This window comes from Ochotona curzoniae, unplaced genomic scaffold (genome assembly GCF_017591425.1).
Source record: "Ochotona curzoniae isolate NIBS_2020 unplaced genomic scaffold, NIBS_Ocur_1.0 contig_4148, whole genome shotgun sequence".
In the NCBI taxonomy this organism is placed as follows: domain Eukaryota; kingdom Metazoa; phylum Chordata; class Mammalia; order Lagomorpha; family Ochotonidae; genus Ochotona; species Ochotona curzoniae.
This window is the reverse complement of record NW_024466146.1, coordinates 7,623,879-7,641,805: the sequence shown is the minus strand read 5'-3', so window position 1 is coordinate 7,641,805 and position 17,927 is coordinate 7,623,879. Positions and strand designations below refer to the sequence as shown.

At 38.3% G+C, this 17,927-nt stretch overlaps 1 protein-coding gene across 1 annotated transcript in view; it reads right to left on the bottom strand.

Annotated features, from left to right (window-relative positions):
• CPS1 (carbamoyl-phosphate synthase 1) overlaps positions 1 to 17,927 on the bottom strand; it is a 113,446-nt gene that overhangs the window by 45,325 nt on the left and 50,194 nt on the right. The window contains exons 18-21 of the mRNA XM_040984625.1: positions 16,287 to 16,497; positions 14,344 to 14,542; positions 10,660 to 10,836; positions 5,341 to 5,459 (exon numbers count right to left, since the gene is read on the bottom strand). Coding sequence (XP_040840559.1) covers positions 5,341 to 5,459; positions 10,660 to 10,836; positions 14,344 to 14,542; positions 16,287 to 16,497 — 706 coding nt within the window. The remainder of the gene's footprint in view (positions 1 to 5,340; positions 5,460 to 10,659; positions 10,837 to 14,343; positions 14,543 to 16,286; positions 16,498 to 17,927) is intronic.

The window sequence follows — 17,927 nt, the reverse complement described above, 5'->3', positions numbered from 1 at the left end:
TCGATGGAAAATGTTTCCATTTATAATTTAACACGGCATGGCATGAGCAGGGACTGGTTTCTTCTTTGAGCTGATCACTTGATGGGCAGATACAAAATTTAATTCAGCTTACTATCAGCCATTAAAGAGCAATGCCTTATACAAGTCGCACAGGTATAATTAAATCCTTGATCTGAATATCTAAGTTGGAAACACTTGAAGGACCCAACAACCAATACTTTAAAAATTAAAAACGGGAAAGAATCACAAAAAAGCAGATGCTTAACACTGGCAATTAAATGTAATCTATTTTCTTGTCTGCTCAAACTTTTTTCCTTTTTTTAAGTAACATGGTTATTTTTCAATATAAAATTAATACAAATTGGATTCTAAATCAAATCTCTGGGATGTAAAGTTTTAAAATAATTTCTGCTCACAGAAGTTCTAATGCATTTGACCTCCTTTCTTACAGCAATCAGAGCCCATCTCCAGGATCTGTGTACCTGTTTCTGATATATTTGAAGCTGTTATCATCCCTTCTGGTTCTCCAGTGGCAGTACTATCACCTCTTTATTGACTATTATGATTATACTGAAAGTATCCACTGTATGTAGTTTTTGTTTTCCACCTGATGTTAGCTAAATTCACATTCTACACTTCTATACATGTTTCTGTGTGTGTGTATAAAATTCCACTTCAAAACATTAATGCAAAGTGGAATTCATAATTTGAGTGATTTTTGCATGAAACAACTGTGAAATTCATGCATAATTTTTCATAATATATGTTTTCACATTTTAGGAAAAATTTTATTAAAATAAATTTAATTCCATTTACCATGAACATTTTGAAGTATTGTCTGGTCCATGCATTTGAAGTCTAAATAGCTCTTGAGAAATTATATTATGAAAAAGCTATGCATGAATTTCAAAATTTTCCTCCAAAAATAAATGGATCTTTTAATTACATTTTAAAGGACCCATATATATATATATATATACATGCTTATAAGCTTCCAAATTAAATATGAGAAGTTAAGTATCAAATTTGCTTGTAGTTGTGTTCTGCTCAGTTTAATCTCATTATGCCATTTATTAGTATATAATATGTAGAAAGCCCCTGAATCTCTCTTCCCCCTCCTTACTAATGATAAAATGAGAAAATCAGTGAATTCTTCATTTGTGGGAAAGTTTGAACAAAATAGTTCGCTTACAAGAATACTTGACATATAATCTTAAATCTTAATAATTATTGTCCTATATTTATTGAATTGAATCAAAGTCCATATATTTCTAACATCATTCTAGTTCTAAGTGCCTTCCTTTTTTTTTTTTTTCTTTTCTTCTTCTTTTTTACTTTTTCTTCCCAGTAAGGGATCGGCTACTTCAGGAGAGCCCAGTTGATTTTATTTGTATAAGCATTTCGCATATTTACTTGATCTATGTCACTTGAACTCCCTCTCCCCATGTCACGATCAAAACTGAATCTAAAATAATCATGAAGCAAAATTCTGCAGGTGAGATTTTTTTTTCTATTTTCCAATAGATCAGCATATGTTGAGTACCTATTCACTGAGCAGTGACAAAACTGCTACCCAGGAGAAACAGAACATGTACAAGATTCCGTTTTAGTAGAATAAATGAAGATGGGTAAACCACACAGTCCACATAGCTCAACAGTGAAGACCAATGCATACAGCTAACACATATTGCAGTTGCAATATTCAAAATTTCAGACAGACTTCACCTTTCTCAAACTTCTTGCAGAGTAATCTCCATAACCTCAAGCTAACAGATCACTTGTGATCACTTACCATCTAAATTTCAATGCATTTATGTAACAAGAATTGAAACCCTACAGAGTATAATCCACATTACACTAAATAATGAGAAAATTCTCAAATCCTAAAGAAATCCACTTTTACATTACCACCCCAGATCTTAAGGCCATGGAAACAGCTTATCAATCTGGGGAACTACCTAGAATGGTCAACTTTCCTCGGGCAGCAATAAACAATTTAGTAGAAAAGAGGGAAAATCAGTTAACCTAAGTGAGGAAGAGTTTTTTGGTGATGTTGTCTAATTTACAGTTATCACCCAAGATGCAAATTTAATAGGAGTTGTCATTAGTATATTTGTATATTTCAGACCACCACAAACTGAGCTCAGATGGAACAAGCACCCAGAGCTTGGATACTGAGTAAATTATCCTGACACCAGTCCCATCCTTGGCTCATCATCCTGCCAGAGAACAGGACTTCAGGATACTTGCTTAGCTCTACCCTCCAAGGTTAGAATTTGCACTGACATCTACTTTCACACAGGCCTAGCTAACTTCAGTTATTCTCATAATGCCTGATCTGTCACAATCAGTTCTCTTCCCCCATTGTAATTTGTGAATTTCACATTAGTATAGTAAACAGGTGTTGCATTTGTCAGTCAAATTCTGAACTTTGTCTCTGACATTATACATTTATTCAAGTACGGACTGGTCATTATTTTGAGTGACATTCTCACCCTCTGTTAATGAATGTGTTTACTGAATTTTAGAAGATCTTTGAAATAATTAACACTCTGCTAAAAATAGCTTTAGTATATCCAACTATCACAGCTTCCTTCAAAATAAAGGTTTGATGTTCAAATACAGGATGAAACATCATACATTAAAATCAAGAAATAACATATCACAGAATATATAAACAAATGCAAATTATGGATCTGAATATTTGTTTTTGAGTGCATATCTCTAATATGCATGAAATACATTTTTATTGTGCTAAGTAAAATTTTCAAGGGAAAAGAGAAAAATCCTTCCTGGACATGCATGTATCAGATGTCATTGATGGTCATATCATTTAAACTTCATGACAAAACTATGAAGTGCACCTTGACAGGAAACCTGTGAGGCCAGACAAGTGCAGGAGGAAACAGGCTCACAATTCCACAGTAGGCAGCACTGTATTGTAATCTAGATGGTTGCACAGTCTGTGCTCATTCCAATGTGAAAGGCATGAATACTAAGAAACATAGTCCACCTTTAGCATTCTATATTTATCCCCTCTTCAAGTTCCTTCTCTTCCTTCAAGTCAGATTCCCTTTTCTTGTTTTCACAAAAAAACATCTATGAAAAGTGCAGACTGGAGCACACTGGTTCTAGTGATACCCTGAAGTAGGAAGAAGTTGTGAGACTTAATAAACAATCAGTAAATCTACCTCCCATGCCTCTGCCTAAAGCCAGAATTGCATTACAACAGTATCTGAGATCTTCAAGCAGAGCGAACCACATATAAATGTGAAGAGCAAAGAACTGATACTCTCTTCCCTCTCCAAACTGGCAGCATCTAAGTCAGCTACAGAGTGCCGACAACTAGTAGGAAACTTCTGTTACTTTTGGAGTGGCACATCCCTGATGACTAACCCCATCCAAATATTTACAATTTCAGGAAAAAAGCAGGTTTTATGGTCCAGCTTAATGGTGAGTACGATCAAAACACTAATCCCCCATCAGCTTAGATGCCCTTTGAGTGTCACTCCCCTGTCTCACAGGACTGAGACAGGTAGCTTCCGTGACCATTTCCACATTTCTAACACTTCTAGATAACAACTACTACCAAGTTGCTATGTGTCCTTCTGTGACACTCCAAAAAGAAATGATAAAATGAACACTAAAGTAGCAGCCAGATAATGCGTTAGGGTTGAAGTATACTAATGCTATGGATCGTTTGTGGCGTTTCATACCAGGTTTTCTTTAGTTTTTGCTCCATAAAGAATCCAAATCACAACAAACTTACACAGTAGAGAAGTAAACTTTTAGACTCTTTTCAGTTATTAAGTCTTATGCAAGGTGCTTTTTAATACAGATCATTATCAACAATAGAAAATATTTCTATTTATATGAATGCCATAAAATGGAGTCTGAAAATGTCAAATTATCACAAAATAAATGCAACAAATTGTGTGTGATCTGTAAAAGTAAAATATTTCGATTCTTCAAGGACCTTTTTATTTGTCAATATGGACTTGTTCCTGCTTAGTTAAAATCTCAATGTGCCTTCTGGCTGCAACAGAACTATCAAAACATTAATTTTTTCTTAAACCCAGAATGTAAACTAGTGAAAATTCAAATCACAGTAACATTTGTCATTTTCTACCCCCCTGTCTCTTCCACTTCTATATTTTGTGTACTGTAAGTTTCTAGCACCCTCCTGTGGTTTAATTGGAATGGTTTCATGGGCGTTTGAATTTAGTTGCCTGAAGCTGCAAACAGTAGAACAAGCTATAATTCATCCTGGAAGATCTGCTGGCATCATAAACAAAGATAGAAAAACTTAAGTCAGCAAAACTCCAAGACAAATGTAAGGCTTGGTTCCTAACTTATTTGTTATCTACTGTTCATTTTATGTGATCTTTAGAAAGGATGATTTATACGCAACTATACTTAATTTCACCTTTGTCAGAAAGTAATCCCAATCATCAAAACTAGGCATTTGACATGTAGAATTAGTAAATAGATGATAAAGAACCTAATGCAGAATTAGTAAATAGATGATAAAGAACCTGATTTTTTTTCTCAAAAGAAAAGCAGGCGAGTTTGTTACCCAAGTTAAGTATACTTAGTTTAGGTAAATACAGTAAGCCAGTCACATCTTCAAAGATAATATGTTTAAAACCCATCCACGATTCCATGGACCTAAGGGATCCCACTAAATGGCCTTCCAGTGAAAAATTAAAAAGTATATTTTAAAGCACTGACATTATCAGAATATTCTCAACATGAAATGAAATTTAAACATAATTGGCCATGAAGGAGATAAAAATGTAAATTAGTGAGAGGTAAAAAGACTATTAACAGAAACTTAAATGTGGCTTCTTTGTATGCTGAATGGGAAGTTTCACTGTTCAAAATATCAGTAGAAAGCAACAGAAATACATTTATCAATCACTGTAGAGTAATGTGTAGATTGATATTATAAGGGAAAAATAGATTTCAGAAGTTAAATTTCATGCACAACAGAAATACTCTTCATCTAACTGTTGACTAACAAATTAAAAATAGATATTTGTTCATTAAAATTAAATAACATGTGAATTCATAAATGTAGACCAATTTTCATAAATCTAAAAGGTCTAATGAAATCATTACTGTTTTATAGTAAGATCAGAAGTAGAAAACAATTTAAAATATTAATAGGTACATTTAAAAAAAGACACCTCAAAAACTACCATGTGAACTTCTGGTTATGGCTCATATTTTGTAGTGTTAGCCATGTTCATTTCACTTAAGTTCATTTTTAGCTCTAAGCTTCAAGATAAAAAGACCGTTCTGAACATTGCCCCAAAGACCCCTGCGAGGTCACCTTACCTGTTGAGCCCTTTCAGTGTCTTTTCCATGCTCAAAATGTCTCGCATCTTATACAAAAACCACTTGTCAATGGATGTGAGCTTCATAATCTCATCAAGGGACATGTTGTTCTCCAAGGCCTGACAGAAAGAAAAAAAAGAGAACTTCCTTTGGCAAACAGGTGTAAACATATTATTTGGTTGAAACACATAACTGTCATGTTAAAGAACCTGTGATTAACAACAGAAATATTTAACATGAAATTAACACCACTGATGTTCCTTCCAGAAATTCTAAAGAGGCTGCCAAATACACCTATAGACAGCACACAGAGGTGGATCCTGTCTTGACTTCCAAGGTGAGGGTGGACTCCAACAACCGGGTGACTTCCAAGGTGAGGGTGGACTCCAACAACCGGCTGTAACCATCTGTAACCCTTTGGCCATGATACCAATTATAAATAGACGGAATGTAGTATATCTCTTTTGGAATGAAAGAGAATCTCTTAAAATTAACACCCACAGTTTCTTAAAAAAGGCAAGATCCTGCCAGTCTTAACATTTTGTCTTCAAGTGCTGCAGCTTCACCGTTGTTACACTGCTGTCATGAAGTCCATAACAACCCTTCACCAGCTTGAGGTTCTTTATTGCCTCTTAAATCAAAAATAATGCCATGCATCTTTGAGGTTACTTTAAAGTCCCTAAAATCAAAAATAATACCATGCATCAAAAGAGGTGATGATCCAGTCATCCTGAAATAAGACTGCTGCAGGAATCAGACCTCAGAGCAAGTTACCCTTTTTAAGAGTTATGAAAGCTAGTGAAGATTTACACACTCCCTTCACTTTTTCCCCTTCAGCCCTCCACTGTTCTTACCCTGTCAAAATCACCAAGCTCCTGGTTGCTGTGGAAATGAACAGTAATGATGACCTCTAACAAAAAGAAATCAGTTCCTTCGCGCAGCGCCAGCCGACAGTAATTTATATGTCAGACCCTGCGCACTGCTTGCTTGTACACAGAGTATTCTGTGCAAGAAAGAAGCTCCACACATGTCCCCTGAATTCCCATCCTTTATCAGCCTGTTAGAAAAGGATGAGAGATTTGCTTGAGCTTAATAGTCTAGCTGGGAACCAGGTAATACTTCCTTTTTTCATCTGCCTCAAAGTGGCAGAACATGACTGCTAGACTTAAGGAAACAATCCATTTGTTGCATTTCGCCCGTACAAATACACACACATTTATAATGCCCCCAAAACACATGCATGTGTGTGCATGCATAGATGCATATGGATGCCCTGGATTGCTTTCAAGCAGAAAATCAACAAAGGGGCAATACATAAAGAAGATGGGACGGCTTTCTAGAACACCCTCTCATTGATACAATAACCTTGACGGGAAAATGTTAATTACCTTGCAACACAATATTGGCAGCACCCACAAAAGGCTAATTGTACTTCTCAGTTAATAGAGTTTACATATTGTATGTTTAGAAACCACAAAAGTGATTTCAGTTCACAAAAGTGAAGAGTCATAACTAGATGGAATGAAGGAAATGTTCTTTCATCTCCTTTCCCTCTTCTCAGTATGCCCAGAATATGAACACAAAGATAATGAATTTAAAATCACCTACAGCATTTAAAAATGAAACCCATATTTCATCCACTTATCCCACATGTATACATAAAATGGTCAGCAGGGCTTTGCAGGACCAGTGCAGTTTGATACTATTGGAGGATTAATGCCTGAGCTTTCTTAAATATCAAAAAGCCAGTCAGGGATTTCTGACCAGACTCCATCCGCCCAAGTCACCTTTTCTAAAATCAGATGAGCTGAAGCTTCCAACTGCTAAGCACAGTAAATATGAAAGGAAATTAATATGGCATTTAATTTGCATGAAAAAGAACTAGTGGGTGGGAGTGCGAGTGTGAGTGTCTCTGCTCTCACAGGTGCTGTAGAACCTGCTGCTGTTTAAACCCAAAGGAAGCAAACGCATTAGGGTCATTCCAGGATCTTAGGAAGCAACCAACTCAGTGGCAAAATGCAATATGAATCTTCCTCTCTAAAACAGAATTTTAAACATTGTTAAAGAACACGTAATGAAGGTTATAGAAAAGGACAAGTCATACCATCTAATCTACTTAAGAGAATTAATGTTAGACATGCTGAAATGAAGAGACATTTTATCTGCGTGATAATCTTTTAGAATTGTAATGTGTCGTTAAATCCAAACTCAAATCCAAATTTAAAAGGATAATTTTTCATTAATTATATAATATCTAATGATATATATAGATGTCTACAGTTTTCCATAGAAGTCTTTGTTGAAGAGGTTTAAAATGTTCCCCAAAATTTATGAAGTAAAGACTGCTTTACTCCAGCTGTAGGCAACTATGTAGGTTGCCTTGTACCTAGGCAAGTGGTACGCTGCTGGGAGTAAAACAGCCAGTAACTGGAAGGAATTCTGGGCCTGGTAAATTCCAAACTTGTGTAATTATCCCAGAGTGCTAGTACCGTTTCTTCTCCTATTTTTAAAAGCTGTGTGGGAAAAGTAGGGAATACTGGCCAGGAAATGCCACCCAGGCCCCCAGGAGGAGAGAGTGCTACAGATTGTTCAGGGAAGGGGGCCAGGTTGAGTTGGAGTTGGGAATGGCTGAGAGCATATTTTACAGGGCAGAAACGACTTCTAGGGACTTCCTCAGACCAGACCACTGTGCTCACAGATAGGTGAGAGAACAGGGAGGTTTAGATGGGAGGAAACCCCAGGGCATATCTGTGTCAGGTCAAGGGACCTGCCCAAATGGCAAACCCGAGCTGGGCTAAATAACATCGCCCACCACTGGTGCACACAGAAGCTTGGGCTGTGGGAATGTCTGGTTGGGCTAGGCCAGAGGACTTGCCCATGAGTGTCTCAAAAGGGGTTGGGCCACAGCACCCACTAGAGCGTGAAAAACTGGAGATGGCGGCAGATTCCTTCCTCAGGGGACTTATGGGCTTGCTTCTGTGGAATTGAAGCAGCCGCCAATTTGCAAGGAGAGCTGCATGTGGTGACTGGCTAAGCGAGGCTCCACCATGAAACTCACCAAACACTTGCAGGAGCAGAGACTGGCAAGAGCCTAGGCTGGGTCAGTCTGCTGCACTTACCAACATATGCAAATGCCAAGACTGAGGGCAGACCATGCCATGCAGAGATGTGGCACTCATAAGCACGCAAAAGATCTAGGGTTGGGAGCAAGCCTCATAGGAGAACTTCATGGGATTCCCCTGCTAACCTGTAATTACTATTTGTGAGTACAAGAGTTGCAGTTTTGGGCAGACCAGGTTGGGCAAGGCTGCAGCATTTGTTGGCATGCATGTGGGCTGGATTTGGGAAGAGCCAGATGGGTGAAGCCCAGTGCCCACACCTGCTCGCAAGAGCCAGAATGGGAATGAGAGAGACCAGTTCATGTGAGAGCTGGGTTTGAGGGTGAGCAAGACTGTGGTAGGCTATAGCACTCACTGGTCTCATGAGGGCTAGAATGGGTGAGGGCCGGTCAGGCTAGGCCACAGTGCCTGCCAGTGAGTGCCAGGATTGCCAGGAGTGCCAGGAGTGGGGCATGTCAGGCTTGACCACAGCTGCTATCAACATACATAAGATCTGGGGCTTGAAGCAAACCTAATAAGGAATCTGAGGAACTCCTCTGCTAGGTTACAGCTCCTACTGGTGAGCACAAAAGCCAGGGCTGACCAGGCAACACCCTGGCACATGTGTGAGCTTGTTCTGGGGAGGACCAGACAGTCAGTTCACCACACGTTGTCACCAGTGAGAGCCACGACAGAGTGCAGGCCAGGCTGAATTGGACTGCAATATCCAGTTCATATGAAGGTGTTAGTTTTGGTTAGCCTCCTACATCAGCCAATGAGAGCTGGCACTAGGGGAGTCCCAAACTGAAACAGGCTGTAGCACTTGCTTGCAAATGCTGAGACTGGTGCATGTCATCTTAGACTGGACTGTAGCACCTGCTGGCATGCGCAAGATCTGGGGCTAACAGCAGGCCTTAAGGAGCTTCAGGGACTCCCTTGCTGGACTACTGCTACCACTGGTGAACTGAAACTGGTGCAGGCAAGGTTAGGGTACATGAGAGCCAGAAAGAGTTCAGGTCAGCCAGGGTAGGCTGCAGTTCCTGCTATCAAGTGCCAGGACTGGGTGAAAGTCATGTCAGGTTGGACTGCAGTACCCCCTGGCAGGTGCAAAATCCAAACTGGAAGCCTGCCTAGTAGAGTAACTCCTTTGCTGAGATGTAGCTTCTGCTATTGAACATGAGATCCAGGGCTGAGAGGCAAGCCTGGTGGAGGTTACTGGAGTTCATCTCAACTAGTTTATAATAACCACCAGTGTATGTGTAAAGACTGGGCCTGTGATGGACTAGGCTGGGCTGGGCTAGGCCACAGCACCTGTCAGTTCACATGAAAGTTGGGGCTGGGGGCAGAACTGACCAGGTAGCTGCATCTACTTGCACGTGCATTGACTAATACAAGTGACAGACAAAACCTGACCCTGCACTGGCTGGCACACACCAGATTCAAGTCTGAGGTCAGTCCAGGTGAAGTTTTTACAGGACTCCCCAATTAGACTGCTAGTCTCAAACTCCAGGCACATGAGAAACCACAAGATAAGTGGTCCAACCTTGCAATGCATGCCAAAGGACTGGGCCTTCTCAGTTGCTAATGTCTGTGCAGTGGACAGCAGGCCCAGATGCACACAGGGAAGCATGACAGCCAGCTCATCCAGGCCAGCAAAGGATGTGCAGTGCCTCGTCAGGGCATGGAAAGCCCAACAGATTAGAAAGTTCTCCCGGCCAAGCTTTGCAGAGTGATCCTAAGTCTGTGGAAGCACACTGAGGTGGACTTGGTTGGCCAATAGACCTTGGAAAGATTTTCTCAATCCCGGTGCAACAAAGTCTATGGTGTCCCATAACTATCAAAACTGCTCAAGTAGCACTGTCGAACCTTCTGCCACACATCAGTCTCTAAAGCACATCAAATGACTGTTCCCATCCATGGGTGCTGATGTAGTTTGACAACAAGGAGTGGACCCCTCCCCTTTCCACCCTGAGGACACAGGAGAGAAAAAACATGAAACCTTTATGCCATCTACCTTCTTCCATATCTTGGCCCTCCCTACCCTAATTAGAGACCCACAAGGGTGCACATCCATATCAACTATGTAAACAATATTAAAAATAAATAAATAAATAAATATGAACTGAAAAAGGATCGCTTTATAATTCAATTTTACTATAAAACCCAGGCTACTTATATTATAGGTTTAGGGGAAATGACTCTGAGCCCCTTGTCACATTACCTTGGCAATGGCATAGATGCGGGTGCTAGAAGGATCAGCCAGCTCTGTTCGCAGATCCAGGTTTGATGGCCACTCTTTGTTCATCGGAAGACGAGCAGTGAAACCATCTACAGAGGGATGACACATTCGCAAAGCCTTCTGGAAGCTCTCCTCAAACGTGCGACCAATAGCCATGACCTGGAATACAAGTTTAAGATTTTGCATAAAAGGAACTTATGTGTTTCCAATTTGTAAAAGAACTGGATATAGAAAATTAAAAAACCAACAATAAATGAGAGTAGAAAAGCTCTGATTTTCAGATGCTGAGTTTCTGGTACTCCTGTTATTACTCTCTCCCTTTCTTTAGGATTTTAACATAATGAGTATTTAATATCAAGTTAATCACTTACCAGTTGTATTTGCTTCAGCTATATTTGCTGAGATTTACAAACAAATCAACTCTCTCTACCTACTCTGGACCACAGTTATACTAAAATAATGAATATTTGGTTGAAGCATGCAGATTCATTCTTAATATCTTCCTCTCACGCAAACACCCTTTACAACAGAAGGCAAATAAAAAGAAACCCAGATATATATTGACATGGAAATAGAACTATCTTAAAATGCATGTTTTGTAAAGATCCAAGACGGAATGCTTTTCTTCATATCTAAACTTTATTACTAGCACCTTGAGATTCATAATACTGATGGAATAGAATTTTGAATGAAGGCAGAGCCCAAATTCCCCGTGACAAACATGTATTCCCCCTCAATCTTTTCAGCTGGTTCTACAGTAATAAATTGGAAAACACACGTGGGTGATTCATTTTCAACAACTTACAAGTCAAACCGAAACTAAAATTGACCTTGCATCCTACCCAGTTCTTTTCATTGGATAAACATTGTCTGTGAATCTTTCCACAGAGTAATAGATTGCCGTGCATTTTCTGTCTCCAGTTTAAAACAATAGCAGTCATAATGCTGCCTTCAGTAATATTCTGTGATTCCCTGGGTAGACTCAAATTCCCATTAATGTCTGTTTAGAAAATTTTCACGTCAAACGTATGACAGGATACATATTCATAGATCACTAAAGCCAAACAGATAACCTTTTCACACTCTTCCAAATTTAATTAGAAATAAGGAAAGATTCACAGCAGCAGGAAGAAGCCAAATGCTGGTCCAAATCAGATGTTCAATTTGCAAGTCATATTACAACCTTGAAGAGTTAGACAACACATTTATTGATTATTTAGGCAAGACATGGAAGAGACTGCCAGAAATCAGATATTTCATGGTGACATCAAGCGAAGAAAACATTTTGGGAATATGTAATGATACTTGACATATTCCACATTTAAACTTTGGCTGTAAAATAACCAGTTTGGGAAACAAGCTTTATAAATATAAATATTTATTATTTTTAAATATAGTATTATATGTGATGGCATGTAAAGTTCGGAAGAATACTTTTGTAACAAATAAAGGAATATATAACTTTAAGTGTAGGCTTGGAATTTGTGCCTTTTAATGTCTTATATTATTGAAGTATATTTTTGTTGCGTGAAAATTTCAGCAGGTTTCAGTAGAATAGCCATTCTGGATTTACATGATTCTATTCCGCTGCAATCTTTCAGCCCCATTATGTAAGCACTGTATTTAACTTATATCACACATTAATTCATGTCATATAGGGTACTGCTTATATATTTTGAACTCACAAAGTGTAGCTAATGTTCTACAACCATTTAATATATTCACTGCTTTATTCTGTGTCTTTAGTAAAAACTGCCGAAATATTTACTAACTTGAGCTAAATATAAAGTATTAAATATTCACCGAGACATCACTTCTCAAACAATGAGCCTCAAACAAAAACATTACAACATTGTCTTTGTCCCACACATTCTACTGTGAGTTTCATGAGAAATGACAACTCCGTGATATGCACACTGTACAACTGTTTATTCGGCAGAAATACCACCCATGCAGTTTCTAAAGCATTTGAGCTCTAACACTATTGTGACCCAAGAAGCAGGATAGGAAAAATAAGGTTTAAGGAAACTATCAAAGGAGCAAAAGATCTTGGTATTTTACAACAGTTGGTAAGACATTTTCATTAAAAGGTCACATTGTTCCTTATCTGTCATTACTTTAAAATCATGCACTATTCTCTCTGGACTGCAGAAGCCAAACTTGTAATACTTCCGCTTTTCATATGTGAATATGATGAACCAGTAAATTTTTTCTTCTGAATCAGTGGTAAATGTAAGCTGTAGTCCCTGTGATTGTCATAACAGGCACTTAAGAAATCATTAATCTGACTTTATGCTACAGTATGTGTCATGGATAAATGAAGGCCATCAAGAAACAGTGCATATTAAATCATCTTTTCCTCTGCGTTCTAGCCAGATAATATACCTAGATGCAGATTAAGAATTCTCACCACAGCCACAACAGAAACAAAGATGATATGCAGATTTGGTAATACAGATATAAAAATAAATGATGTATGGATTAGATAGAGAAATAATAGGGATTGAGAGAAAGAAAGGGAGTGGGAGAGATTCATGGATACTTCTGTTACTTAACAATTCTGTCCCTTCATATTCATGCATATTAATTAGATAATGATCATGGATTATAGTGATTAGGGATATGCTATGAATTTAATTTAAAAGATATCACTGAACAGTTTACATGGACTGATCCTAATCCTTGTAAGAATCTTCAAGTACTCTGGTTCATCTTCCCTGCTTTGAGAGATGCTGAGGTGCAGTATCATGCATGATATTCTCTTATTACTAAGTGGCAATGCCAACAGAAACCAACAAGTCAAATCCAATTTCAAAGCTCATGCTCCTTCCCCTATATCGAATTTCCTGAATGCAAAAAGAGATAAATTCTGGGTGAGGAAAAGTAAAGAAGTGAATTCAGAAGCAGTGATTTAAATGTCTCTATTTTCTTCCATACAGAGGAGTACTATGACCTTGAAGATGGAATCATCAAAAGCTAACTTCAATTTCAAACAATGTAACAAAACCTTACGGAAAACAACCTGTAAGTGCTAGAAGTTTAGAAATTTTCAACACACTAAAATGGAGCCAAATGTTTAGAAATACATAGCTAGAAAAGATCCTCTATTCTAACCTTTTCTTTTATAAATATGGCAAGTGAAGCCCAAAAGCTTTTAAAGCTACAATTTGCATGCATGGACTAAACTTAAATCTATTTATATAAGTATGTATGTATGTATGTATTTGAGAGGAAGAGAAATAGACACACCATCGCCATCTGCTGGCACACTCTCCAGGGCTGAGCCAGCACCCTGAACACAATCCAGGTTTCCTCCATGGGTGGCAGAGACCCAACTACTGTGTCATCACCTGCTCTCCCCCAAGATCGACACTAGCAGTAACCTGGAAGTGGGAACTGATCTGTAAGCCAAACCCAGGCACTCTAGTAAGGGACGTGGGCTCCTTAGCTGGCACCTTGTCCACTGAGACACTCACCCCTAAACTGATTTTTAACCTCAGTGGGTGGCCTATTGTCTTTTACAGTACCTGGCTTGTTAATTTGTCTATAAAACGTAATATAACGCATTATATTCTTCAAGTAACCATTAGACTTTCGATTGTGTTGAAAACTTGACAAAGTAACTGGGAATAAAAACAAAGATAGGGGAATGTGCCAAGAACTCACCTCTCCCACACTTTTCATAGAGCTACCAATTCGGCTAGATGTTCCATGAAAACGGTCAAGGTCCCAGCGAGGAATCTTTGTAACCATGTAATCCAAACTAGGTTCAAAGCAGGCAGATGTCTTTCCTGATACAACATTCTTGATTTCTGGAAGTGGGATTCCTAGGGCAATCTTTGCAGCGATGAATGCCAATGGGTAGCTATAAGAAGAGACAGAAATTCATTTTTGCATTATTTGTGTTTGGGCAGTATGTATCAAACACAGTTCAAAACATAAATTGGTCCTTTCTAGAAATTCTAGTATTATTACACTTCTGCATATAAGACACAGCAGATTATCTGATGCCCATGAATATTTAGTAGCTACTTATAAGATAATGAGGGTCAAAATAAAGCTCATAGCACAGGAGAATTCATGCCATATACTTGTACATGCATAGCCACAACTCCCAACTTCCACCTCTTTAAAACAAAATCAATAGCTTCCTTGACAAGTAAGGCTTAACCTCAACTTATATTTAGCCTCCACTGAGATGAGAATCTCCAAAAATATTTCAACATTCAGACATCTTCTATACCTTGGAAGATCTGGAGTTAGCTGGTGTTAGAAAGTACTGAATAGAAGATGTGAACATTGCTGACACAGGCGTTGTAGTGTATCCATCGTCTGCAGCACTGGCATCCCAAACAGGTGCTGGTTAGAGGCCTAGCTACTCTGCTCCCTATCCAGTTCCCTGCTACTACGCCTGGGAAAGCAACAAAAGATGGCCCAAGGGCTTGGGTCCCTACCACATGTGGGAACCCAGAAGAAGCTGCTGGCTTCTACTCTCCACTTGGCTCCTGGATCCAGCAAGGCTCACCTCTCTATTTACTTCTCTCTTTAAATCTGACTTCCAAATAGAAAAAATAAAATCTTTAACTAAAAAATAAAATGTGGGATTACTAGTTTGGGCCCCTTTTTGTCCCCAATCTTTGAATTAATACTGGTCCATGAAAAGATTTTGGCACAGCAGTAAAGACACTGCTGGGGATGGCTGCATCCCAACACATGTCTGGATTGGAGTGCAGGCTCTGCTTCTGATTCCAGCTTTCTGCTAACAAGGCACACTCTGCAGTTATAATACTTCAAGCACAGGGATGCTTACTACCTATGTGGGAGGCTGAAATTGAGTTTCAGACTTCCTTCGTGCAACACTCCATGCAACAGATAAGGAAACTGATAGGAGATGAAAAGTGCTACATCTAAAGTCACACTGTCAGTAGGGGCACCAAATAAGAATTCACGTTTGTAGGGCAACATGACTTCTGCCCCCATACAGCACCATGTAGCTTCAAAAACAAACAAGCAAAAAGAACTATAGAGGCAAATATTGTACTCATTTATATTCCATATGCTGAATATATTCATAAAAATAAGATTTCAATTAATTACATCCATGATTGTTAACTGGGTATAAAGTTAGATTTTTTTAATTTACTATTTTAATTTACAGGTGTAACAGTGTATATTCTGTTGTATACAATACTGCTAAAACAAAAAAATAATTGTAAATGTTTGAGTTGAGTGAACTCTCTTTTTCATCATTTCCCGGCTATGGAGCTATACCTGAAGAAGCCAGCTGAGGACTAAAAATGCCAATTAATCTGCACTTTTAACAGCATCTGCAAAGTACAATTAAGAAACAGATTTTTCACAGCCCGCTCTGGCCCCTGGATTTTGATGAGCTTATGATTAGCCAGCAAACAAAGTCAGCTAGTAATACCATTTGCCTCAATCTGGCAGCAAGCTCATTAATAACTATGTCCTTAGAGTCCATAAATGACTGATAGCTAGCATACATAAATGTGGATATGATTTCTAAAGGCAGCACAGTCTCTTACTATCACTTTTGCATTTCCATCTTGGATAAATCTGCAAACCCCAGACAATCATTTCAATCTTACCCAGTGGCCTTTGAGGCCAGAGCAGAGCTTCGGGACAGTCTGGCATTCACTTCAATGATGCAATATTCCATTGAGGTTGGATGAAGAGCAAACTGTATGTTGCATTCACCCACAATGCCCAAGTGGCGAACAACATTGATTGAAGTTTGTCTCAACATCTGAAACTCCGCATTTGAAAGTGTCTGGGCAGGGGCCACAACCACTGAGTCACCTGTGCATTTAAACAGCACATGTTATTCCCTAGCATATCTAAATAACCAACTTCAGTGGTATAATCACCTGTCAAGTCTAAGAGCTTGTTGGGGAAACAGTTATGCTAAAGTAAAAAATTTTTAATTTAACTTAGCCTTTTACATTAGCCCTTTCAAGTATTGTGGAGCTCATTTAGCCATCCACCATTAATTGGATTCACATCAACTCCTTCAGCTTCTCTTCTCAGATTCTTTATGCCTGAAGTTCTTGCTTCCATAGAATACTATTTCCTCCTTACTTACAGGGGCTCATCCAGATTCTCTCTGTTCATCATTTCTTTGCATTCCTTCTTCTCTGTTTCAGGTTTTTGCTTTTGCCTTTGTTTTTTGCCTCTTTTATCTTCAGTTTTATCAACCATAGTTTCTATTCATTCTGACCACAAACATGCTTAGCTCTCTGATGTCTCAAGTATTCCCTCTCTCAACATGGCCAATCATACAAAATCTCTCATTCTTTATAGAACTATGCTTCTTGAGACTTCGCCTACTCTGCTTAGCACTAATTCCTTCCAGTAAGGATCACAGAAGTAACACTGCATTAAAATTAGATGTCTGAACATTTTGGATTTTAAGTGTTAAATTAAGACCTAATTCTTGACCTTGTACAGCATTTATACCACTGAAAACAAATATATGTTATAAAATGTGTTCTAACAACAAAAACAAAAAAAGATATTTTGTAACTTTGGTTTACTTAGTACTATAATATTCTAGCTTCCTTCTTTTCTATTCCTCCGTTATCTGCACTAATCCTTCTTCCTTCTGCCCTGTAAATATGCATGCACCTCATCACTTAGTGTTCTCCTCTTGTTAGGCCTTCACACTTGAATATTTTGCCCATGTCTCTCGCTGTGACTAGAAGCTAGTTAAAGGATAGAAAAATATCCTTTATAATACCTTCACTAATTGTATCCTCTTTTGAATTCCATTTCTGCATTCTCAACTTCCTTGTTCAAAGTTTTGCCCACACCTCACAATTTAGCAGTTCTAAATGTGGGAACCCATCTACCTAACTACCATCTACCTAACTTACCGTTCTGAGAAATCTGTTTCTATTACTTCTGAATATTTTCTCAATTCATTCTATGGCTAACATTGCAGTCTGCTTTTAGCCTCTCAAACTCTGTCTCAATTCTCAACACAAAACTTTATAGATTTTATATTTGAAATATTGCATATACTTAACTCTCTCTCAAATAACATCAGTGGCCATACTTCATAGGATTTGTAAATATCCTAAGCATTGCTAATATTGTAAAATACTATACAAGTATAAATATTATCACTAGCCTATTAGCTAAGAAAGGAAATGAATTTCATAATGACTGCTATAGCCATTAAAGACATGAGCTAAAGGTGTTATTGTAGTTCTTGAAGATTCTTTGCCTAC